General features: G+C 35.8%; 1 protein-coding gene and 1 long non-coding RNA gene across 8 annotated transcripts in view; one reads left to right on the top strand and one right to left on the bottom strand.

Moving 5' to 3' along the window:
• The window catches only part of PTPN12 (protein tyrosine phosphatase non-receptor type 12), an 86,696-nt gene extending 77,247 nt beyond the window's left edge, over nt 1-9,449 (top strand). Inside the window, exons 14-18 of one of the 3 annotated variants that reach the window (XM_027123810.1) lie at nt 3,607-3,684; nt 4,580-4,647; nt 5,584-5,614; nt 7,933-8,040; nt 8,585-9,449. In XM_027123810.1, the coding sequence (XP_026979611.1) occupies nt 3,607-3,684; nt 4,580-4,647; nt 5,584-5,614; nt 7,933-8,040; nt 8,585-8,646 (347 nt within the window). In that variant the 3' untranslated portion in view covers nt 8,647-9,449. The remainder of the gene's footprint in view (nt 1-3,606; nt 3,685-4,579; nt 4,648-5,583; nt 5,615-7,932; nt 8,041-8,584) is intronic. The other 2 variants (XM_027123812.1, XM_027123811.1) reach the window with 2 other exon arrangements.
• LOC113629427 (uncharacterized) overlaps nt 1-27,211 on the bottom strand; it is a 68,180-nt gene that overhangs the window by 9,537 nt on the left and 31,432 nt on the right. Inside the window, exons 2-3 of one of the 5 annotated variants that reach the window (XR_003436539.1) lie at nt 24,196-24,313; nt 23,288-23,329 (exon numbers count right to left, since the gene is read on the bottom strand). This is a non-coding gene — a long non-coding RNA (uncharacterized LOC113629427). Of the gene's footprint in view, nt 1-9,626; nt 9,822-20,268; nt 24,314-27,211 lie in introns of those variants that run through there. The other 4 variants (XR_003436538.1, XR_003436536.1, XR_003436537.1 and 1 more) reach the window with 4 other exon arrangements.

Here is a 27,211-nt window from a genome sequence, read left to right as displayed (position 1 = left end):
TTTACTATGTGCCAGTCACTGTTCTAAGCAGCTTAGCTATATTAATTCATTATGTTTTATTCCACACTTTACTCCAGAACCTATGCAAAATTTCATTATTTTTGATACTAATTTTTTTTTTAAGTAAGCCCTTTATTTATTGTTACCTTAGTTTGATCACATTGCATTATTGGACTTTTTGTTTCCAAAATATTTAAATTGTTGTAACTGAAAATTTTCTCTTATATCTTACAACTCTTAGTATTTATATGGGTCAAAATTTTATATAACTGAATAATTAGAAATAATTTAGGGATTACTTAAAGTGACAGTGACACAAATATTGTAGAATGGCTTGACTGACCATTTAATTTCGCCCATGTATATTACAGATATCTATTTTGTTATCTTTTTATGATCTTTTAACTACAAAATACCTTTTTAAAATTTTAAACCTCCTCACAAATGCTTGCAAAATGGCTCCTTTCAACAATGAGTTTATTAACCAAGGAGCAATATTGCAGCTGCTCAGCAGAATATAGGAAGTTTAATTCACTCAGTAGAAAGTGGGATATTTCCATGTCTAGTCATCAGTGCTACTACTGTTTAATTAATGACTCTCTTCTTTAAGCAGTCTAAGCATTTCAAGATAACGTATCCCCTAAGTTCCCAAGATGTATTATTGGGTCTTGAAACTCCTCTTTAATCTGCTAAAAATGACCACGGTGCCGTCTTAAACAGACCATGAAAAAAAAAAAAAAAGACCATGAAGTTGACAGCAAATATATAAACACAAAAGCTGTTTATTGATAGGTTGATTATCAGTGGTCTTTTACTTGTCGGTGAACTTTGATAGCAACACACATAGACTGGTATTTATAATGTGCAGTCAAATAAGTACTGTGAACTTGAAAGATGACTTTTTCTAATTCTCACCCAGTAAGTACCACCCATACTGTGGTGCCTCTATTTTCCTCAACTCACACTTTTTTTTTTTTTTTTTTTATCTTGGGGATGTATCTGGTAGAGTAAATCAGAATCTAAGCTAGTTTTTTAAATTTACAGGATTTTCTGTGTTCTTGATTCTTTTGTGGTTTATTTGAAGGATCTTCAGAAGATAATGGTTGCCACAATAAATACTACTTTACCAGTTTGGCATAATTTAAAATTGTTAATATATTTTTTTCCCTCGACTTCAGAGTTTGAAAAATAACTGCTAAGTTGTAACTACACAAGAAAACATGTAGATAAGAAATTGTCGTTTTGGTTTTTTTTTTTTTTTTTTAGCATATCAGGCATTTGTTTTGTACCTAGGAAATAAATTTTTTTAAACCATTACTAGAAATAGAGTTTGGTGAGGGCAGGAAGGATGCATGATATAACATGCTCATTAAAAGTTACTGCCATATGACCAGTGTTTTAGTGATAACAGAAAGAGTTCCTTTAGAATACAACATACTGTATAGAATAGTTGAAAGCACTCTTCTGTATACCAGCTCACTTCCTTTCTCTCCATTTTATTTGTATTTCAAAGCAAAGATAGCTGTAAATGTGATTTCTGGTTTCTTTTCACCCTACCTTAACTATGCTAAATGAGTTTGGTATTAACAGAAGATTTTCCTGTGTAAGTATTCTGTGTTGCAGCGTAACTACAAGCAGTCCTATTTTTAATGTTAGTAATTATTTACCTTGTAGATGAACCTTTGGCTCAAGGATTAGATTATTGTTTGCTTGTTTGTTTTAAAATTTGCTATGGAATAATTTTGTTTTGATACCTAAAACAACCTTTTGCATAAGTTACTGCCTAAAAAAAACTCCTGGCTATCATTCTGATTTTAATATTGACTCAGGCCTCCTGAAAGATTTCTCAAACATGGCTACACTAGGCTCCCATAAAGTGTATGATTTACAAAAGCCTACGAAAAATGTGCAGGCTCTGGTTGGATAACCTCTGAAACACAAATTTATAACACAGAAAAGGCAATCCAGAGATCCAGGGAGAAACATGCAGTTGAGAAGCCAAGGCCACAGTTAGAAAATAAAGTCTTTTAAGAGCGAGGACTGTTAAAACAGAAGAGGTATAGAGTTTCCGAAAGATACTTGATACTTGATGTAAACAAGCCATACTGTCCTTCCTGATTTGTTCACGTAATTGTGAAATGGCACCACAGTGTCAAGATTATGCATCCCTTCCTTTCAACAGCCATCTCTTCACTGTGAGCTCTTAGTAACAAAAGAGCAAGGGGAAATATGATTGCTTAGACTGTTACTACCAGACAGGTTAGATAGTTCTTTAGTAGCTTAACTTTATATACAAGAGAGTTCCAGTACTCATGTTTTATGTGTGTGTGTGTGTGTGTGTGTGTGTGTGTGTGTGTGTGTGTGTGTGTGTGTGTGTGTGTGTATACAGATTTTTATATATATACACACACACACACATATATATATAAAGTATTGGACTGGAACTCTTCTCTCAGCAGGATCCAGGGGCTGTATTTTCTTGTGTCTTCAGCTAAACAATTGTAGGAGGAACCAGAGCAGTCATACCTGGCTCATGCATGTTGAAAATTGAAAAGGCTTTTCTTGATTTTCACTCTCTTTTTAATGCATAGCCTATCAAATGTGGTAAAATAGCCAAGTATCATGGCACAGTTGTTCACATTTTTAAGAAAACAGTTGTCAAGGGCCAGACAATATAGGATCCTCACAGCTTCCTTTCTTTGCCCCATCTTTTCTAACCTGAGAGTCCACACACAGAATTGTATCCTCATATTTTCTTTTTCTACCTCCAGTGAAACCTCAAAGGATCTAATACTCTCATTTCACCTAATGCCATAATGAGGCTAACTGACAAGGCTTACTTAATGCATTATCTTTTCCAAGAGCTAATTTTGTTTTTACTGGTGAAAAGCTTTTATATGGCTTCAGTCAGTATTCTCAAAGTATGGTCATATGCCACTGTTCACAAGATTTTAGGCAATAAATAAATGAACATCCAAAAATTTTAATGGTTATATTTTTGTATATTAGGAAAATAACTAACACTTTTAATCTGCTATTTTAGTCATTACTATTTAAAACATGACTGAAGTACATAGTTAAGTTTAAAATGAGTGGGATTTAAAAAAATAGGACATATGGTCCACAGTATGGCAAAACTCGTAAAAGGAGTTTAGCAATTGATCACAGTTTGGGAAGCACTGATTTAAGTCAAATGACTGAAGCTTTCCTTTGTGGACCCAAAGCATTATCAGCAAATCCAGTAGAGAAGGCACTCGCCTGCTGGCTTCTCTGCTGAAGATGCCTTCAGACTCAGAGGACAGTGTGATTAATACCTACACGGTGTCAGGAACGTCATGGGAGAGTCATTTTCTCTGTGCAACAGTGATGGAGTTCAGTCTTTGCTCAATAAGCTTTATAATTGTTTTTGATAACAAGTCAAGTGATAAGGATATCTTGTTTATTTTTGCATTTTTAAAAACTGGTTCTCCTAGATACTTGTGGCAGTGATTTATAAGAATGTCAAGAAAGCTGTCTTATTTTGTTTAGATAACAAGTTCACTTTTAAATGAGTTAACATTTTTTAACAAGTTCATAATTTGTCTAAATTTTATGTATTTGTTATAGATGTTGATGTTAGTGAAGATTCGCCTCCTCCCCTACCTGAAAGAACTCCTGAGTCTTTTGTATTGGCCAGTGAACACAGTGAGTATATCTTCTGATTTTACATATTTCATGCTTTAATAATAAGCTCTGTAAAACATGGCTGATGTCAGTCTGTTGCTGTTGAGCTACAAAATTAAATTCAAAAACAGGTTTGAATTTATACTGACAAATGTTTTTAATTCCTTGTATGAAAAATACTTATAATGGTATTTTTTATTTGCTAAGACTGCTAATAAAATGGCTGCATTTATATCAAACACTATAATCCAGTTAAATCCAACTATAACTGTATACAGTTTATTGTCTTTTCATTCATTAAAAATGGCATTTACTTATGAAAAGATATTAACTGCTTCACTTGGTACCAGTGTAGGTAAGTAAACATTTAAATTCTGTTGTAGGCAGGCATCACTCAGTTGATGTTAACTGAGCAACCTTAAGGCCACAAGAGTATCAGTGAGGGAGAAAGTGATATTTCAGAGTATTGATAATATATTCCTCCTCCTTCCCATCCTGAAAAAGAGTATAGAAACAGCTTTAATATATTTACGGTGTCTTGTGCTCAGTGGAGGTGCACACTACTAGTCTTATCTGAGCTGCATTTTACAAATATTTTATTCATTTTAACTGATTTTAAGAATGTTAAAAACAGTGAAGCCGTATACTCCACTAATATTAAATACATAAGTCTATGTCTGTCACACCTGTAGATTACAATGCACTTGTAATAAACTCTGATAACTCAGTTCTTTAAATTTTAAGGAAGAAAGCAAAGCTTAAAGGGATATTCTTCAATTAATAGAAGCTAGAAATTTTTTAGTGGAAGTGATAGTTTCTAAAAATCTACAGTATCTGTTTTTGTATATTACCTTAAAGCAAGAAATTTTCATAATTAAAGATGTTAATTTTAATTGTAAGATTTCATTTTTCTCAGATACACCTGTAAGATCTGAGTGGAGTGAACTTCAAAATCAGGAACAGTGTGAACAAAGAAAACCTGAAGTGAGTCCTTTTGGGATTGGAACAGCTATAGCTCAATATTTTTGTTCTTTTGTTTTACTAATTTACCTTACAGTTGTTTGTTATAATAACTTACCTTAAGACTATTAAATATAATTTTTGCTAATTATTTCTTACGCTATGAGTTCAGATGAAAAGTGTATAAAATGTGAGATCTAAAATTTTTTTAAAGAGCATTATGATCTACATATGACCATCACTTCAGAGTATTATTTTCCCAAGCTGCTTTTGAAATTTGTAAATTATGCCTTGTTTCAAATCATTTTGGAGGTATGAATAGAACAGGAGTTACTATTTTCAGGGTCCCAGTACTTTCCTAGATTTTGTTCTTTCCATTATAGAACCAGGTATATTGTCTCTCCCTTTAGTTTTTCTGGTCACATGAGACTTCCTTTCACATTCAGGAAATGTTTTGGTAGCTAAATATTTTAGCCACTGGAAATGCTATTTTTCATCAACATTAATATTTTTCGTATTTCTCTCACATTTGAATATCTGAAATTGGGGTATATCTTAAAATGGACTAAAAAAGCATTGTGATATACTTTAATTGGTAGATAAAGTATTGGTAACCTAATAATGATGCTATGTCTTACAATCAGTGATATCATAATTTGATGAATACAGTAGAGGGCTGGCAAAATGCAGTTGTATGTTCTCGTATGTAGTAACTTCTGCATTTTCAGTTTTTATCCAGAAGGAAAAGGAATTCCCCTATCCTTTTACTCCCAGTATAAAACACCACAACATTAAACATTTTTAACCCTAATTGAAAACACCATTTTTTTCTTTTCCTTTGACATGAGAATCTTGATAGATCTTGATTTATTGGGATATATACTCATAACAGACCAAATTTTCTATAATTTGTACATGAAAGGGATGTACTGTAATAGCTATTGAATGTCTTCCTTATAGGGCTTGATAACCTCTGGAAGTGAAACATGTGGTAAGTTGGACTGTGTTCCTTTTTGCTATAGATTATATAGATTAATTTCCATAAAATAGCATGTCTCATTGTGCATGCTATTTATTTGTGAAATTTATTTCAGTATGTGGAAATATGTAGGACAGCTCTTCTAGAACCTGAATTATGTAGTATAATTCTTTTAAATTCGTTATTATACCAGATATTATTATTGATCAGGAGGATAACAGCATTTATTATCAGTAGTTAACAGGCTGATGGGGGAAATTATTTTAAAAATATTTTCCTGTATTTTATTTCTGTTGTTTATAAAAACACTTAGAATCTAGATCTGACAATGATTTGAATAAATGCGCCAAATAACCTAGATGATTGAATTGGGGGCCTAAAAATCAATTGTTTTGGAAATCTTCCTTTTAGGACTTCTACATTTGTGAAGGCTAGTAAGATTATGTTAGCTCAATGCAGTGTAATAATGCCAAGTTAGAAAATTTTTCTACTACATTACTTTTATGATCATAGTAAAATAGGTCAAGTTATTGTTAATTCTTATAAATCAGTAACTATGTAAGCAGCTCATCAAACATCCTAGCTTATACAGTTCCCTCAATTTATCTATCACCTCTGCCCTTACCCTCCATTCTGCTTCAGCTGCTCTCTTCCTGGATCTTTGCCTAATGGGGCTCCATTCCATCTCATAAACTCTTTATTATTCTCTGTTTACTTTTCTACAGCAACATATTATAAGGAAAAGAGCAGAAGCTTTAGCGTCAAGCCCACCTGGATTGGAGTCCCATTTTTGCCATTTTACTTACTTTTTGGGTTTGGGCAAGTTACCTCATCTTTCTAGGCTTCAGTTTTCTTCTCTGTGAAATGCAGATAATGGTAGTAACCTACCCTAGAGGATTGTTGCGAAGATTTAATTAAATCAAATCATATATGGAGAGTATTAGACAGTGCCCGGCACATGGTAGGCACTGAAATGGTAGCAATGCTGTTATTATTATCTATGTTATATGACTACTGCTGCTATAGCTAGATCCCTGGGTCTTTTATTTTCTTAGTATCTGTTAACTCCTTTCTGGTTTCTCTTCCTTCTCTATTCAATCTAGATTCCGTCACTCTAGTCACACTCACAGTTATCCTTAACTTTCTTGCCCCTAATTCCCATACCATTTTGCTTTATCCCTCAGGATTACTGAATACTGCTGAGGAACTTGGCTGTTTTACAGGTTGAGCATACAGTTCTAGGACTGATCCACAGTTGAGCCCTCAGCGTTGCTTGGTTATCTTACATGCTCTGCTTTATACCCTTTTTATTTCCCCTGAATTTTCCAAATCTTGATTTTCTTCATGAATCCCACTAACTGTTACTCAGTAGTAGACCCTTTACTTCATTGAGAAAATTGAGGCTTTTAGCCTAAATCATCATTTCCTTATAGAAGCCAACCCTGAATCTCCGCCACTAGTTTCGTCTACATGCCTCTCCTTTCTGTCCCTGTTTATTATAAACCTTATCACACTACTATAAGTAATGTACTTGTCTGTCTCTCCTACTAGACCAGGGGTTAGCAAACTGTATCCCACAGGCCTAATCCTGCCCGTGGCTTGTTTTCTTATTCTGCCCTTGAGCTGAATGAATTCTTTTTACATTTTAAAGAGTTGTTTAAAATTAAAAACAAAGAAACAAAAATCAATGAAGAATGTGCGACAGAGACCGTATGTGGCTTGCAAAGCCTAAAATATTCTCTAGCCCTTTATAGAAAACGTTTGCCGACCCTTGTCTAGACTATAAGCACCCGAGGACAAGGATTGTCTATTATTTGACTTGTATTCCAGGTTTCCAGAAAAGTTCCTTACAGGGGGTGTAGGGGACGTGATGAAGGTGGTGAAAGGATGCCTGAATCATAGTAGTTGATTTCTTTTGTTACTAATCGTATGCCTTGGCAGTTAAATAAGTAAACTAACTAAAATTTAAGCAATGCTAAATCTTAAAAGAATTACTACTTTTAAGCACAAATATTAAGTCCATTAATAAACTATGTTTGCCATTGATTTCCATATAAAGGCATTTCAGTTGCAGTTAAAGTAGGAGCATGAGGAGAATCGTCACAGCAGAAGTACTCGCTGCAGGTTTCTAGGTGCCTGCAAGAACACCTAATATAATTTCCTGTGTTCATTACCCTTGCATTTATATTTATCTGGGCCTCTAAAATTATGATGCTCAAAAAAAAACTTGCTGTTGTAACTAACTGCCCACATTAAAACAATTAGAGGATTCTTCTACCTATGATGCTAAACATGATTATGACTAACAATGGCTTTGATTTGCATTTTAGACCATCCAGCACGAGGTATTCATACAGAGACTTGTACAGAATGTCCAACTAATTTCAGTAACAAGAAAGATCAAATATCAGAAAGTCCAACAGAAGCCACAGAGATTGGTAATTTATTAGATGATTTTAAAACTGTAATTGTGTAGTTAATGCTGGCAAGAATGAAAAAAAGTTATTTGCCATCATTCCAGAATTTCCTTAAGGCAAAGTTTATCTTTGTGCTATGATTTATTCAGGCCCTTAAATGGCACTTGCCAAGAATAAAACATGTACCGTCAAAGTTGCTTGGAATTAATTATGAAACAAATGAACTAATTTATTCTGTTTCATACTGAGGTTAAAAACTAAAATATAAAAAACTGCAGTATGTAAACAAATCTTTCTTTTGAGTCGGAAAGACTAAAATATCTTAGCTGTTTTTCTTACATTTTGATAGAATTGATTTTATTTTTATAAAAGAAGCAATTATTTTCAACTACCCAGAACAAATTAAGAATTGGTTTGTGTTTGTAGAGATTTGTTTAGTTTTAAGTTCTAAATTTCCATATGGAAATTTATTTGTTCCATAAAATAAGAATGTCTACAGACATGAGCTTAATAGTTTAAAAATATTTCTGAACACTAGAGAATTATTGTGGTATTTTGATTATAGGTTTTGGTAATCGCTGTGGAAAACCCAAAGGACCAAGAGATCCACCTTCAGAATGGACATGATTCAGGGAACTAAAAGACACTTTAAATTATACTGGAAAATTCAAGTGCCACTGAAAGCCAGATTTATAGTATTCCATCTTAAAAATGTGGGACTAACAGCAGTGTAGATTGTTACCTTAGTGTTTTTTGCTGGGACCATCTACCTGCCTTATATTACACTTAGGAAAAAGTATTACATATGGTTTATTTTGTAACTTCAAGTATTATTGCCTTAATGTCTCTTAACCCTGTTACACGCTGCTTGTAGACATGTTAATATAGTAATACTTTTATGATAAATTGAGTTTAAGGACTACTCTTTTGCTAATGTTTTATCATGTATGCATTATTTTGTATATGTACAGGGCAAGTAGGTATATAATTTGATAAAGTTACAGTCATAAAATATTATTAACAGAAGATGTAAGAAATTTCTGCATGGTCTAAATCTTTGTGTACCTTATTTGTAAATTATTTGCCCTGAAGTTTTAGAAAATAGTTTCAGAATTTTAAAATTGCTGGAGTCATGCAGCCAGCATTACAGGTTATCAGAGATCAAAGATTGTAATAATAATACATTTTGTAAATTGTAAGCAAAAAGTTATTTTTATATTATAAACTGTCTAATTGTCCATCCTAATTGTCCTTGTTTTCATTTAGTCATGGAGATTCAGTAAGTGCCTTGGAACAATATTGAATTCTCTTAGCTCGTGTGTGTTACTTTAATATTTGAACTCAACTGGGATTAGAAGACTATCAAAATATATGTATGTTTCAGGATATTTGACCTGCCATTAAAAAGACAAAAACAATTTTACAGTGCCTACTTGTTTTGGTTTTTCATTCCTCTTTTGTGGGAAATTAGACTTAATATCCACCTTCCTCCCAGCTGAGTCTTATCTTTAAGTCATGAGCGTGAATGGGGTTTAATTTCTTAATTATAGAATAGGGAGCACCTTCTGCAGAAACATGGCTTTGCAGTTCTAAATACTTATCCTGGAGTCAGCCCTAGGCATCCTTCTTAGCCTTCTCATTGTTGCCTACTGGGATGCCAGGAAAACACCAAACAAAGGTGCAGTTGGGAAAAGGGAACTGGTTTCTTCCCATCCTGCACTGGAGCAGAGGCCCTTTCCGTAAGTACCAAGTTTGAATTTTGACATCATGGATCAAAGCTGATAGACATCTGTATTTTCCCTCTGCATATAAAAGAGGGAAGAAATTATGAGACTAAAGTGAGATAAAGTAATCATATATGAATAGAAAGAGGATTGTTGTGGAAGAGAAAATAATACTATGATTTCATGTTGGAAAATTTATAAAGCTCAGTGGTCTTAGAATTTCACATTTTTCTCATATATTTGTTCAAAAAATGTGAATATAGTGGACCCTTGACAGTCATAAGACACAAACACCTCTATAGCATATCATTTTCTTAATAAAATTTAAACTGAAATAAAGTATAACTGAAAAAAAATTTAGTCTCCATACACTTTATGATTTGTATAATATGGCACTAAAATCATTTGTAAAGATTTTTTTCTTGGGAAGGAGTTGCTTTGGAACTCCTTCATTGAAGTATACATGTATTCAGAAGGGTGCAAAAAAGCATATTAACCACCACAAAGTATACACTCCTCTGAGTGTGACCACCCTTAGGTCAAGCAGTAGAACAGGACCAGCCACTGAGAAGCTTCCCCTTGGGCTTCTAAGATTTGTTCATTATTATATGTGTAGCAGTTGCTTGTTCATTTTTCATTGCTAGAGTTTTGCATTTTATGAATATACCACAGTTTGTTCATTGTGCTACTAATAGACATTTGGATTGTTTTTGGCTTGGGAAAACTACAAATTTTGTTGCTACAAACATTTTAAAATGTGTTTTGGTACACTTATATATATATGAATCTGTTGGGTATATATCCAGGAGTGCAATTTTTGGATTACAGAGTATGCACATATATATTCAGCTTTGTAGATATTGCCAAACAATTTTCCAAAGTGGTGGTTCTGATTGTTAACATATTTCCCTCCTGACTAATGAGGTTGAGCACATTCTCATGTGCTTATGACCATGTGGATATTCATTTTTGTGAAGGACCTGTTCAAGTCTCAAGCAGATACTGTTTGGCAGTATCTACTAAAGCTGAGTATGCAGATATCCTATCATCTGGCAACTTTGCACCTGTTTTTCTATTTAGTTGTTTTTTTCTTATTGATTTGTTGGAATTATTTATATATTCCAAGTGGGTTTGCCTGTGCTTTGCCTTTTCACTCTACTAATGGTGTTTGTTTGTTTTTGTTTTAATTGAATTTAATTAAATCCAATTTATCAGTCTTTTATAATCACTCCTTTTTGGTGTCCTCTTTTAGAAATCTTTGCCCACCCCACGATCATAAAGATATTCTTTAGTTTTCTAGAAGCTTTATTTTTTATTTATATTTTTGTTATGTTTTTATCTAAAGCTACAGAATTAAATTTTTTGTATAGAGTGTGAGGTAGATTTCTTTTTCCTTTTATGAATCACCAGTTAACGTCCCTCCTCTATTAAATATATAGTCTCGTCATATGTTATATATTCATTGATCTGAGTCAATTACTAGATTTTTTTTCTTTCTATTCCCTTGCCTATCTTTATAATATTTTAAATTCTGCCTTTTTCCACCTTTACCTTTCTCCCAGTGATTTTTATATTGCCTAGAACACTCAATAAAGTTACTCATTTTTATTTTTCTATATAAAGCATATAATAAGGTCATTTGTATCTGAGATAAACCACTAGCAAATTTATCCTGCCACTTTATCCAAATCCTCTCCCTTACAGCTAATGCTACAAAGACCTTTAATCTTTCCTTTTCCATCCTAACACTATCAGTTACCTTTCTTTTGGAAGCAATTTTTCACAAATAGTATTTTTTACTCTAGTATTTTTCACTTTATGGATATTTTCTCCTAATATTGGTAAACAGAGCAGTAAAGCCATAGTCATATTGTCAGTGCTGAGCTAGGCTCAGTCATTAGCTAAGTGACTTCCTGTCAGGTAACAGCCTCGTAGGACATGTGGTTAAGTTTTTACCTGAGCAAATTTACATAACTGTATGTCCTAAACCCCTGTGGTCATTTCAAATAGCTGAAACTATGAAATTCTTTTTTTTATTTTATTGTTTAAAACATTTTTAATGCCATTGCCTGTGTCAGTTTTTAACTGAAGTATAATTGACTTACAATATTATATTAATTTCAGGTGTACAACATAGTGATCCAATATTTTTATACATTACAAAATTATCACCACAATAAGTCTAGTTACCATCTGTAATCATACAAAGTTACTACAATATTGATGAACTGTATTCCCTGTGCTGTACATGACATCCCTGTGACTCATTTATAACTGGAAGTTTGTACCTCTTAATCTCCACAGATTTCACTCATCCCCCCACCCCCTTTCCCTCTGGCAACCACCAGTTTGTTCTATCTATGAATCTGTTTCTGTTTTGTTAGGTTTGTTTGTTTTGTTTTGTTTTTTAGATTCCACATATAAGTGAAATCGTATAGGATTTGTTTTTCTCTGACTTAGCATAATACGCTCTAGTCCCATGCATGTTGTTGCAAATGGCAAATTTTCATTCTTTTTCAAGGCCGAGTAATATATATTCATCGTATGTAGATGCCACATCTTCTTTATCCATTTGTCTATTAATGGGCACATAGTTAAACTAAAAAGAGATGATTTTGTGCTAAATGAGAAGGGAAGCAATAAAAATAATGCAATTGGCAATCTGAAGCTTTTTAGAGAAATTCAAGTGAAGAAGGACATCTTAAGTATATTTAGTCTTAAAATGTGTTCTGATTATAATATTTTTGTTGAAGTACATTTTTGGTGGTCTTGATTGCAATCTGTGAAGTCATTCTATTTTAATCCTAAATATAGAATTAAATTTAATTAAATCAGTTGTGCTAGTTTTGGAAAAGTTTTTGCTGTTCTTGTTTTCTTACACAGATGTCTCCTAATTGCCTGCTTCTAGTGACGTTATTTTAGATATCAAAAGTTCACATTCACATTTAATAGCTTTCTAAATAATCAGATGTGAATTAATTTCAGTTTTTTAATACTCTATTCTCCAATTTTAGATCTTTGTTATTACACAGCTCTTAAATGCCAGAAGCTCATATTTTCAATTCTGGCAGATGGAGAATTGCGAAAACTTTAACAAAAATTTTGGCACATATCCATTCAATATATTGTGCTAAAAGTAGCTCTAGTTTTGAATATAAGCTGTATTTTCTTAACAGATTTGCTGTAGTCTGTTTCCCCCGCTATTTGTCTTTAAGGTGCACAAATCTTGCATGATATGCAGATGACCAATTATATTGTGAACAATTTAATCAGTGAAAAGCAGCTATGCTTGGGTAGCTCAAGAAGATGTGTCTCAGTGTTTTAAACTACAACAAATCTGGGCTTTGTTGAGTTAGTGGGGGAAGGGAATTCCAAAGATTCCAGCCATTTTTCATGTTTTAGAGATAAGATGGCCTATGTACTATAATCGTGATTTAATGTAATAGTATTTGTGACTTAACTCTCTTGTCAACATTTCAGCAAGAACATATTCTTTAGCTACTATAGATTTATACCCAAATAGCCAAACATTAAACAGAAAAGTAGTTCTAAATTTCTCCTTAAAACATTGTTTTCCTGACTGAAAAAAATTTTAGTAGGATTAAGTTTATAGTAAGTACACAAATGTACAATACATCTGTGATATTTTAAAGTATTGTAGTTTTTAAATTTTAGCTTTATCGACTTATATGTAAACCTGTTAGAATATTTCCAATACTTTCTAAAACTAAAATGTGAGAAAGCATTAAATAATTTACTGTATTAAATATAAAATCTAAGTATTTAGCATTTCTCATTGTATTTCAATTAATTATACAATAACATTTTCATGCAGCTTCTATGCAAAAAATTTTAAATACCAGTCTGGGCACACTACATGTAATGTGTAATCTGAAATATGTAGAGATTAGCTGAGATTAACATTAGAAAACCATTTTTATTTCTTTTTCTGACCACACTCTGGCTTGCGGCTGGCACGATCTTAGTTCCCCGGCCAGGGACTGAACCTGGGTCTCCACAGTGAAAGCACTGAGTCCTAACCACTGGGGAATTCCCTAGAAAAACATTTTGAAAATTAAAATTATATATGTACACATTGTTTCAGAAAGGTAAAATGAAGTTTATAGGAAATTTACTATTGCCATTCAGAATAACAAAGTATTCTTGGCATCTTTTCAATCTAACGATTGAAAATGGATTGATCCATTTTAATATTATTTCATCTGTCAATATCGATTTCCATGTAACAGAAATAAAGTAAAATTTATATGTAGAAATTTTACATTTAGACTTTGCTTTCATTTGAATTCACTTGAATTTATGGCCAAAGGCTTTTGAAAGTTGGATTCTTTGACATTGATAGCTTTTAGCAGTTTCAGTGGCTGTAGAGGTGGGACAGCATGGAACTCTTCCCCATTCTGTCAGAAGGGGGCAGCAAAGCAAGCCAAGAGGAAATTTATAGGTACCAAAAAAAAAAAAAGTCAGGAAAGGCACTCAAGAAAATTTAGAAAGCTATAGCCCCAAAGCTTCTTGGGGTGGCTTCACTGTTTTAGAGTGTTTGTGAAGTCCCTAATGCCAAGTGGCCCCCTTTGCAAGAGTCATTATGCAAATCTTAAGGCATCAATACACCTTCATGTAGACTCAGGCCTATCTAATAATTATTAACCTTGCTGAATGCTTACCAAGTGCCAGGCCTTCTGCTAATCTCTGAATACATTATCTTTCTTAATCTTCACGAAAACTTTGCCAGATGGACATCCCTGTTTTATGGATGAATCTGAGGAATACAGACTTTAGATAATTTAAAGTCACACAAAGTAGCAAAGCCAGAATTTAAACCTAGCTCCTGTTACAAAATCCTTGCACTTAATTACTGACACTACTATATGCCCTAGTTTTCAGAGAAGCTTGGAGTGTAGGCTTTAGCAGGCAAGAAACGTGTGTGCTAGTTAACTGATTAGAAAATGTGTGTGCTAGTTAACTGACTAGGTACTTAAGTCAAATGTCACTAATAGGCTTTGAAATCACACAGCTTGAAAACTGATGAAGGGAACTTCCCTGGCGGTCCAGTGGTTGGGAATCCGCACTTCCACTGCAAGAGCCGTGGGTTCAATCCCTGGTCGGGGGGTTAAGATCCCATGTGCCACATGGCATACACAAAAAATGAGGAAAAATAAATGTTAAAGAAAACCGATGAAGGCCATCTGCATGCTTTTCCTTGGTATCTCTGTTTACTTCCTATCCTGCAGTAAATTTCTAGGGCAAAAGTATGGGACAGAAATCAGAATCTGGAATTTTACCAACTTGGTCAATTTTAATTTTATAGTTAACTTGGTAAAAGCTATTGTGGCAGGTTGGAAATCATGGCCACAATATTTTCAGCTCCTCCCATCAAGGTGGAGTTTGTTTTCTAGTATCTGGGCTGGCCTTCTGCTTTGCTTTGACCAATCAAATGCAGCAGATGTGTTTCTAGGCTGACTCTCTGTGTAGACCTTAAGAGGACAGGCTGCTTCAGTCTCTTGGGTCCCTGCTGGCATGTAAAGAACCTCAGGCTAAACCACTGAACAATGAGAGAATGATGAGGAACTATGTGAAGAGCTAATCCCAGCCAACACCACGTGGAGCAGTGTCCAGGTGGCCCTCCTAATCCCCAGAACTGTGCAAAATAACAAAGTGTTGTTTTAAAGACATTATGTTTTACTGTGACAACTACAAACATGGAGAACAGAAAATGCATAAGTCAAATCTCAAAATATTTAATGTAGATTCCACATTTTTCCTATTTACTATCACTTTTCCACGGTTCATAGGTGTATATACAGTTGGTAATGAACTGAAAATGTCAAAATGCTGTAGCTAGAAGCCAAGGAATTTCCGAAGTCTTAAATAATGCCTTACATAATTAGAAATGTACTCGTTTAATGAAACTCTGTAAGCAGCTCCTAGGGCTGGAAAAGCAGCATCTACCTGAGCTCTAAAATAAAAGGGCACACTAGCAGTCCTTTTAGCAATTATGTTCTTTAAGACTGTAATGATATACTTAAATTTGTAATGTGAAAAGTCTTAAGCCCAAGGTTGGAAGTTAGCAGAGATCTAAACAGATCTGAAATCCTTCCCTTTCCTTATATGACTCAGAACAATGTTTTGAGATTTTCTACTAGGTAGAGCTATATCCATTATTTATGTAACGAACACTCATACGTTGCTGACTATGCCCATATACTGCTATAAGTGACTCAATGAGTAGGTACTACCTTTAATATCCATTTATAGATGAGGAAATCAGGGTACAGAGAGAAGTAAGTTGTCCAAGGTTACAATGCAGCGGCATTTTGCTCTCTCTCGGATAAAGGGGGACGGGGAGGAGGCAGAAGTGGAGTTAGGTGGTGGTATGTATTCAAATAACAGCTCCGTTTAAATAATTCTTCCCAGAGAAGTATCTGTGAAAGCAGGGAGGCTTTTGCATGTCGTTTGAGGTCCATGATGTAGCTCCAATCGTAAAGCTTCATCTGCCACCACTGGCCCCCGCACCCTAAACTTCAGCTATAGAAAACTCAGCCCCAAAATATACCTTTGGAGGGACTTCCCTGGTGGTGCAGTGGTTAAGAGTCCGCCTGCCAATGCAGGGGACATGGGTTCCATCCCTGGTCCGGTAAGATCCCACATGCCGCGGAGCAACTAAGCCCGTGCGCCACAACTACTGAACCTGCGCTCTAGAGCCCACGAGCCACAACTACTGAGCCCACATGCCTAGAGCCCACGCTCCGCAACGAGAAGCCACTGCAGTGAGAAGCCTGCGCACCACAACAAGAGTAGCCCCTGCTCTCTTCAACGAGAGAAAGCCCGCACGTAGCCACGAAGACCCAACACAGCCAAAAATAAATAAATATAAATAAATTTATTAAAAAAACAAAAGCAGAAACAAATATACCTTGGAATTATTCTCCTCTGTGCTTTGCTCCTCTGGTCCCACCCAACATTGACCCCCTGCATAGAACCCTCTTCAAATGTAAAAGGGAGTTATATACCTTTCAAAGTCCACCAGTAGTGCTTTCCCCATAAAGCCTTCCTAATTCTCAGTATATTACCCTCTTGACTTCTAGAATCAATTGCTTCTTCCATCATGTTTCCTTAGATCTAGAATTCTTTTTTTAAAAATTTATTTATTTTTGGTGAATCATTTTTAGGAAGATAAGGTAGCATTTTGATTTCATAAGCCACTTGGAATCTGGAAAAGAAAACTTTATATATATGCTTATTTGCTTTTAAAATTAATTTAATTAAAAACAAATGTAATGACACAATGTCGGCGACTAGTCCACAGCGAGGGTGAAAAGAAGTTAGTTTCCTTAGAACCAAGGAGGCACCCTTGCACCTGCAGGACAACTTGCCCCATCCATAGGGAGGAATAAGCTTCCTGTTACAGCTGCAACTGCTAAGCAGCTGGCCTTGCTGTGGTTTCTCCTAGACGTTTTTCTAGATACCATGTGGCTGACAGGGTCTTGGTGCTCTGGCTGGGTGTCAGGCCTGAGCCTCTGAGGTGGGAGAGCCAAGTTCAGGACATTAGTCCACAAGAGACCTCCCGGCTCCACGTAAAATCAAACAGTGAAAGCTCTCCCAGAGATCTCCATCTCAATGCTAAGGCCCAGCTCCACTCAACGACCAGCAAGCTACAGTGCTGGACATCCTATGCCAAACAACTAGCAAGACAGGAACACAACCCCACCCATTAGCAGAGAGGCTGCCTAAAATCATAGTAAGGTCACAGACACCCCAAACACACCACCGGCCGCAGTCCTGCCCACCAGAAAGACAAGATCCAGCCTCATTCACCAGAACACAGGCACGAGTCCCCCCACCAGGAAGACTACACAACCCACTGAACCAACCTCAGCCACTGGGGGCAGACACCAAAACCATCAGGAACTATGAACCTGCAGCCTGAGAAAAGAAGACCCCAAACACAGTAAATGAAGCAAAATGAGGAGACAGAGAATCAAACAGCAGATGAAGGAGCAAGGTAAAAACCCACCAGACCTAACAAATGAAGAGGAAACAGGCAGTCTACCTGAAAATGAATTCAGAGTAACGATAGTAAAGATGATCCAAAATCTCGGAAATAGAATGGAGAAAATACAAGAAACGTTTATCAAGGACCTAGAAGAACTAAAGAGCAAACCATAATGAACAACACAATGTTCAGTGCAGCTCTATTTATAATAGCCAGGAAGCAACCTAAGTGTCCATCGACTGATGAATGGGTAAAGAAGATGTGGCACATATATACAATGGAATATTACGCAGCCATGAAAAGAAATTGAGTTATTTGTAGTGAGGTGGATGGACCCAGAGACTGTCATACAGAGTGAAGTAAGTCAGAAAGAGAAAAACAAATATCATATGCTAACACATATATATGGAATCTGAAGGGAAAAAACAAGGTTATGAAGAACTAGGGGCAGGACAGGAATAAAGACGCAGACGTAGAGAATGGACTTGAGGACACGGGGAGGGGGAAGGGTAAGCTGGGACGAAGTGAGAGAGTGGCATGGACTTATATACACTACCAAATGTAACATAGATAGCTAGTGGGAAGCAGCCGCATAGAACAGGAAGATCAGCTCTGTGCTTTGTGACCACCTAGAGGGGTGGGATAGGGAGGGTGGGAGGGAGATGCAAGAGGGAGGAGATAATGGGGATATATGTATATGTATAGCTGATTTACTTTGTTATAAAGCAGGAAAAAAGACACCACTGTAAAGCAATTATACTCTAATAAAGGTGTTAAAAAATGTAATGATATCCACTTCTAAGAACATGAAAACATGATTTAAAAATCACTGTATTCTACAATGGAATATTACTCAGCCATAAAAAAGAATGAAATAATGTCATTTGCTGCAAAATGGATGAACCTAGATAGAGATAATCATTCTAAGTGAAGCAAGTCAGACAGAGAAAGACAAATACATGACATCACTTGTATGTGGAATCTAAAAAAAGGATGCAAATGAACTTATTTACAAAACAAAAATAGACTCACAGACATAGAAAACAAACTTATGGTTACCAAAGGGGAAAGTGGAGAGAGGGATAATTAGGAATTTGGGATTAACCAATACACACTACTATATATAAAATAGATAAACAACAAGGACCTACTATAGCACTATAGCACAAGGAACTATATTCAATATCTTGTAATAGCCTATAATGGAAAATAAGCTGAAAAAGAATATACATATATATATATACACACACATGACTGAATCACTTTGCTATATACTTGAAACATTGCAAATCAACTATAGTTTAAAAAAATCACTGTATTCTAAATAAAACATCTTTTGGACTAAGGCAGTGTTTCTGAAACTTTTTTTTTCCATTATTGCCCTCCCCGTACAGGAGAAAATTTAAATTAAATTAAAATTCTTCCTAGTGAGAGAAATAAGGAATAAGATTTTGTTGGGTAGAGTTGAGTTTTGAAGGGGCACAAGCCACTATCATATCTAAGGGTCTTTTTGCCTCCAAGAAAGAAGTTTCAGAATGCATGGTATAAGCCCATTAACAGAAAACTGCAAATTCAAGATTCTGCCCAACTAGTTTTAGACGCACTGATGGGCCAGGTGTCATCCCCTTGGCTGTGTCTGAAAATATCAAGACTCTCAATGTGCTTCTCACCCTTAGCTCACCCTGATGGGAGTGTGTTTTGGGTTTTTCCTCATCTTTAAAATGAGACAGTAGTTTCATGCGCTCATATTTTTAGGGACAAGGGAAAAATCTGAAAATATTTTGAACGTTGAATCTAATGTTTCCTTTATGGAATCTAACAAATCTGTTTTCTTGAAAGGAGGTATCTGATAATTTGCCTTACCCATTAATTAGCTGAGAGGCCTAATGGTGTTCCTTCCCTGAAAGACTCTCTGCCTCCTTGTTCCTTCCTAAACATACTAAGTGTACTTTAAAATAGATACATATTTAAAATAGATATTACAGCCTTCCAGAAAGGCTGTAATAGGTGTTTCCCTTAATGAACACCATAATTTCCTTTTACCAAAGGATTGTTACAAGGATTAAATTATTTAACATACATAAAATGCCTAGCACAATAAACTTTCTCTTTAGTATAAAACACACGGACTTCCCTGGTGGCACAGTGGTTAAGAATCCGCCCGCCAATGCAGAGACATGGGTTCAAGCTCTGGTTCGGGAACATCCCACATGCCGCAGAGCAACTAAGTCCGTGCGCCACAACTACTGAAGCCTGTGTGGCTAGAGCCTGTGCTCCGCAACAAAGAGAAGCCACCACAATGAGAAGCCCGCGCACCGCAACGAAGAGTAGCCCCCGCTCGCTGCAACTAGAGAAAGCCCCCATGCAGCAATGAAGACCCAATACAGCAAAAAAATAAATAAATAAAACACGAAGCCATAAATTATGAAAGAAACAATATATAACCAACTGAAAAGCAAAGAGCTTATTGTCTAAGTGACTGAAACTATTGTTGACATAACCACAATACCATTATCGCATCTAAAAAAATTAATAATTCTTTAATATGATCAATTTTCCAAGTATTATACATGTTCAAATTTCCCTGAGTCTTATAAAATGTTTTTGACAATTGTTTTGTTTGAATCAAGATCCATACAAGATTCACACACTGCATTTACTTGATACACTTCTTAAATTTCTTAATTTTAGGTTCCCCTCCCTTTTTTTTCCCCTTTCCATTTATTTGTTGAACTGTGTCATTTGTCCTATAAAGTTTCCCACACTGGATTTTGCTAATTGCACCCCTGTGGTGGTGGTAACATGTGCCTCTATCCCTCTAGTTCTTGTAAACTTGATAGTTGGATCTGGTGGCTTTCTCAGATTCAGGTTTGATGTTTTGGGCAAGAAGGCTTCATAGGTGCTGCCATTTACTCATTACACCCAGCAGAAGGGCTATAGTGTTTAGTAATGTAGACACTCAATGGTAATGTTGATCAGTGAGCGCTGTCAGGCTGATTTGTTCATCAAAAAGTCTCCAACAGTCTTTCATTTAATGCCACCCTCTTCTTAACATGCCTTCTTGGGCTTTAGTATCTAGAAGGCTAAAAATGCATTTCTCAAATTCCCTTGCAGCTAGAGTTATTGATGTGATATAAATTCCACCACTAGAGGCACTTGTGTAGAGTGAACTAAGTGGGGGAGGAGCAGTTTATGCGGCATCTTCGTGACAGGGTGTATTGTAGTGAAGGACATATGGCTGTGGAACCAGTAGCTGTAGGGGTGGCTTCCCCATTCAACAGGTGGACTTCGAGAATGGCCTGAACAACAGTCCCTTGACAGCTCGGTTCTATAGCCTGGATTTGTGAGTCACTCCTGAAGCTTAGCCGGCAGGCTGTTTTTGCAATCCTGCCAACCATTTGTAATAGACCATGTAATAAATCCCTTTTGGCTTAAATTACTTTAGAGTAGATTTTGTTCTCTGCTTTGAACCCTGACCAATACAGCTCCTCTAAGAAAAAGTATTTTCAGCAGTTGTCAAACAGTTGCCTCTCTGATTTTATTTTAAGAAGTGAATTTATTAATAGTTAAACTTGTTAACAATTGCCTGAGTATGTAAAATAGATATTCTAGGAAGACATGTCTTTTTAAAACAAAAAAATCATACAGCAATTTCACATTCCCATTGTATAAACTTTCTAAAAAGAAACATGGAAGTGCTTCCCCCCACCCCAGTTTTTTGAGAAATAATTGACAAACATTGCTGTACAGGTTTAAGGCAGACAGCATGATGGCTTGATTTACATATATTGTGAAACGATTACTACAATAGGTTCAAGTGACATCTATCATCTCATAGGTTCAATAAAAAGAAAACAATTTTCTCCTTGAGATGAGAGCTCTTAGGAAAGCTCTTAGATGACTCTCCTAACAACTTTCCTGTATGTCATACAGCAGTGTCAGCTATAGTCATCATGTTGTACAGCACATCCCTAGTACTTAGTTATCTTATAACTGAAAGTTTGTACCTTTTGACCATCTTTCTCCAATTCCCCCTCCCCCCAGTGTTTTTTAAAAACATTTAAAAATTCATCCATGTTAAGAAAAATTAATCCATGTCCATTAATGAAGACAATTTTATTGAAAGGTAATTTAAATATTGTCTTCACAAAATTTTAATTCCATAATGTGAACTAAAAAGTATAAATCTTCAGTCTAGTAAAGAGATTTTTATTCAATATTTTACTACATAAATGTTCAAACACAGAGAACTTAAAAGAATTATACCATGACCTATCCAGTGACCTAATTATACGTATACCTGTCACCTGGACTCTACAGTTAACATTGTTATATTTGCTTTATTACATACCTAACCATCTATGCATCCCTCTATCATACATTAATCCATCTTATTTTCTGATACATTTCAAAGTAAGTTGCAAACATAGTATATAGTATTTGGGCACTGAAGGGCTTCCAAATGACATAAAATGCATTAGAAAGTAAACTAGTCTATAGTGTCCTGAATTGTCAAGTCCTGGCGAAGATCTAGGTAAGGAGTTGCACGGAGTGTAAATGTCATCAATCAGAGTGAGAGACTCAATGTGAAATCTAGCAAGATTGCAACACTCTCTGCCTTTACCCTCAGAACTCTCCTCCTCTTTTTACAGTTACTTTAATTATAAAAGAGGAAATACATAACTGGCCCCTCTCCCCCTCAAATGATTTGTGCTATTGAAGGTAGCAATTCTTTAGATCAGAATCTCAGAAAACTTGCTGGAAATCAAGATGTTATATTTGCAGAAATGAGCTGGCATCATGAACTCAATGTTAATTTGGTTATTGTTACTCTCCTTGAGGGCAGGGGCTTAATTTGTTTTATCATTTATCCCCAGCATGTAGAACACTGCCTGGCATATACTAGGGTTCAATACATATTCACTGAAGGAAGGAGTGAATTCAAGTGCTTGATTCCAAACATAATCTTCATATATTTCATGCCACTACTAATGAAAGAAGTTTTTCTAAAATAAAAATAAGCCTTAACATAAAAATAAGAGCATGGGTTGGTTACCTAGAGCTGGAACTGCAATTACACAGAAGGGACCATGTTTTCCATATGTGCAGCAGGAACCTCAGCACCAGCCTACCGTGCACCCGCCGCTGAGGCTCAGCTGACTTGTGGGGCACGTTGTGCCAAAGCCCATGGCTGGGAAGAAGCAGCATTGCCTTTTCATTTTTTTACTTTTTAGTCTTTACTGAATTTATTACAATATTGCTTCTGTTTTCTGTTTTGGTTTTTTGGCCCCGAGGCATGTGGGATCTTAGCTCCCCTACCAAGGATCGAACCTGCAGCCCCTGCACTGGAAGGTGAAGTCTTAACCACAGGACGGCCAGGGAAGTCTCAGCCCTGCCTTCTGATGGGGACCATAGGAAAACCTCCCAGAACTGTTCGGGCACTTTGCAAACACACCCTGGACTGCCCAGAAACAAATGAGAAGTTTGTCTATAAATCAGTGGGGGCAAGAGTCAGTGGAATGTGAATTATTACCGTTGATGTTACTCTCCTCTTGTACCTTCAGACTGGTGATACCTGAGGAAATTTAAATGTGCTGCAGTGTTAACATTACCTTTTTAAGGTGATAATTTTCTTTGAGATTTCCTTGGCCTGGAAGAGCATTTCCATATTCAGCACAAGTTCATCAAGCTAGCACACATCTCAACAGCTACTGTGAGATTTTTAAAAATATATTTTAGTCTCTTCAAGAGAATGAGAGACAAATTATTTTTTATTGTGTCTGTATAGAGAGCAACATAAACAATAATTTCAAATCTATTCAGTTTTCCTGTTAGAGATCACAATGGCGGCCTACCGAGATGGGAATCAAGGGACCAGCAAATTAGAAAGATTTAAAAACCATAAAATTACCTCGTATTTTATACTCAAAATCGGTATGTAGAGAAATTTTATGCCATAAGCTATAAAAGGTTAAATGTCCAAAGCAATCTCGTGCTACAGCTAGTGCTACCCTCTCACTAAATAAACATATGCTCTGCAGGTCCCCACAAGACTTTCAAATAGCCCAGTGATGACTGTCATTAAAACATACCTAAGAGAAATCACATTCTTCCAAGTGAGACATCAGAGGCTCCCTGCCACTTGGGAGAATGTGATGAATTCAAGCACTGGATATTGGTGGAAGGTGGTTGACTGAGACAAATATTCATTTGCTTTTTCTAAGAATGTTGCTTCTCTATGTCAAGGTTTCCACTAGCCACTGGTACATTCAGAGAAATAAGAAACATGCAGTGAGCGACACTTTCATAAGGGTAAACGTACCCAATTGAATTGAAATTTCTTTTTCTCTGTCTTTATGACTTTCCTATTTATTTGGTGTTAAGATGTCCTTTTTGTTAGTAGTGGTGATGAATGACAGTTTTATATTTTCTTGCACTTACCTTGGCAAAAATGAAAGTAAAAAGCTCCATGTTAGTCTCCAAAATTATCTTGAAAATTTAACTGTACATGGAAGTCCAATGTCTAGAAAAACCAAAAAGTCTCTTCCAAAATAAGATTCTGCAATGCAAAAAACAAATAAAATAATCAACAACTCTATGAATTCATTTTCCCTGTTCAGGTGTTGGACATGAAACTGAACAAGTTGAAAATATTGGTTGGTAGGGCAGGAATTCCCCCATTTTCAGCCCCCTAAAGCATCTCAAATTCCCTCAAGGGATGTAATAAAATTAACTAATACAAGATAGCTTCTGAAGTCAACTGCCTAAGTTTAATTCTTAGCTCTAACATTTACCAACTGTATTATCTTGGTCAAATTACTTAACCCACTCTGTGCCTTGATTTCCTTATTCACAGAATGGAGATAATAATAGTATCTACATCATAGGGCTGTTGTGAAGATTAAGTCAGGTAATCCATGTAAAGATTCATCATCACTTTTTCATCATCCTAAACTGAAACTCTGTACCTATTAAACAATAACCACCCATTACCCCTTCCCCCCAGCTCCCGGTGAACACTGTTCTACTTTTCATTTCTATGAATTTGACTAATCCAGGCACCTTATGTAAGTGAAGTCATACAGTATTTGCTTTTTGTGCCTAGCTTATTTCACTTAGCACAAAATTTCCAAGGTTTACTCATGTTGTAGCATGTATCAGAACTTCACTCCTTTTTAAGGTTAATAATACTCACTTCTATGGAAATACCACATTTTGTTCATCCATTCATTTATCAATAAAAATTTATGTTGTTTCCACCTTTTGGCTATTGTCACATTACATATTCTTAATAAATTACTTGAATTATTTATTAAGTTATAATTTACTACTTTTGGGAGGATCTTACATGCAAGCCACAAAATCAAGCAAGAATTTACTCTGAGTTTCACATCTCATCACCCGCAAGTAATTGGATTGTGCTGATAAAATTACTGTGATAACTCTTAGTAATTCATCTTTGTGCAATATCATTGCAAGTCACTTAAGCTCTCTCAATTTCATCATTTGTAGAATAAGAACAATAGACACCAAAAGCAAAAGCAACAAAAGCAAAAATAAATTCAAGTGGGACTACATCAAACTAAAAAACTTCTGCGCAGCAAAGGAAACCATCAACAAAATGAAAAGGCAACCTACTGAATGGGAGAAAATATTTGCAAATCGTATATCAGATAAGGGGTTAACATCCAAAATATATAATGAAGTCATATATCAGAAAACAAATAATCCAATTAAAAACTGGGTAGATAATATGAACAAGCATTTTTCCAAAGACATACGGATGGTCAGCAGGTACATGAACAGATGCTCTACATCATTAATTATCAGGCGAATGCAAATCAAAACCACAATGAGATATCACCTCATACATGTCAAAATGGGTATTATCAAAAGGACTCAAAGAGGATGTAGAGAAAAGGGAACCCTTCTGCATTGTTCGTGGGAATGTAAATTAGTGCAACCGCTATGCAAAACAGTATTTAGATTACTAAAAAATTAAGAATAAAACTATCATATGATACAGAAATTCTACTTCTGGGCATTTATCCAGAGAAAACAGACTAATTCAAAAAGATAAATGAACCCCATTCATTGCAGCCTTATTTACAATAACCAAGATATGGAAACAACCTGAGTGTCCACTGATGGATGAATGGATAAAGAAATTGTGGTATGTATATATATATATACACACACACACACACACACACACACACACACACACACACACACAATGGAATATTATTCAGCCATAAGAAAAGAATGGAATTGTACCATTTGCAACAACATGGATGGACCTCGAGTGCATTATGCTAAGTGAAATAGTGAGATGTCAGACAGAAAAAGACAAATACTGTATGATCTTTTTAAAATGTGGAATCTAAAATATGTATATAAAGCTAAGCTTATAGATACAGAGAATAACCTTTAAAGGAATGACATAGCCAAGGACATGACATAAACTGGTTAGAACCGATTAGGCCCAAAATGGTAGAAGATTTGACTTCCAGTAGAACTTGAGCCTCACTGTAATACATTAGCATGCTAAATGACACACCCACCAGCAACAGGACAGTTCTGAGGCTGACCATAAAAGGCCAAAAAGTGGGTGGTGGCCCAATTCCTGGAAATCCCTGTCCCTTCCCCAAATTAGCTGGAATACTCCTCTCACTTGTTAGCCTATGAAACAACCCAGCCCATAAAAACGAACCACCCCATATTTTGGGGCCAGTCTCCCTTCTGAGACAGACCACATTCTGTCTGTGGAATATGTATCTCTCTAAATTAACTTGCTTCCACTTCACTGTGGCTCGCTCTTGAATTCTTTCCTGTGTGAAGCCAAGGACCCTCACTTGGCAGCCCATCCCAGGGATTCACTTGAGACCTGGGACATGACCATCCTCTTGAAGTGCATTTTTCCTGCAACACCAGGGTTTAGAACCCTGAGGGACTAGGGAAGAACCAAACAACAGTCTCAACAAGCGGATGCTAATGCTCTTCTTCAGAGCATGGCTGAGATTCTTGCTTTTTGGAGCATTCTTGGTGTTTGCTAGTTTCTAAGCATGGTTCTTCAGCCTACTGAAAATACTGATATCCTTCCAATAAATTCCCCTTTGCTTAAGTTGGCTGAAATTGGTTTATAGTGCTTACAGCTGAACTCTGAAGAGAAAGCAAAGGCAGCCTGCTGCTTCTGCAGGTTTCAGCAACCTCTCCTTGTATCTAGCCATCTGAATCCTTTCCAATTCACATCACAGAAATACTCTGAATGTTTCAAGCCTTGGGGTCCTTGAGACCCCAAGCACTAAATTCCACATTTATACCAATTGTTCAGGGAACAATCTCTGAAGGAAAAATACATGGAATCCTCTTATGGATTTAACATTTAACTTTTAATATGCTACTGAGTTGCAACAAACGTGGAAATACCGGCTAAGACAGCCATGAGTGAAACAAA

This window comes from Aethalodelphis obliquidens, unplaced genomic scaffold (genome assembly GCF_003676395.1).
Source record: "Aethalodelphis obliquidens isolate GAN/ISIS:26980383/991018 unplaced genomic scaffold, ASM367639v1 scaffold27, whole genome shotgun sequence".
Lineage (NCBI taxonomy): Eukaryota > Metazoa > Chordata > Mammalia > Artiodactyla > Delphinidae > Aethalodelphis > Aethalodelphis obliquidens.
The sequence above is the reverse complement of the archived record's forward strand: the minus strand, read 5'-3'. Positions and strand labels throughout refer to the sequence as shown.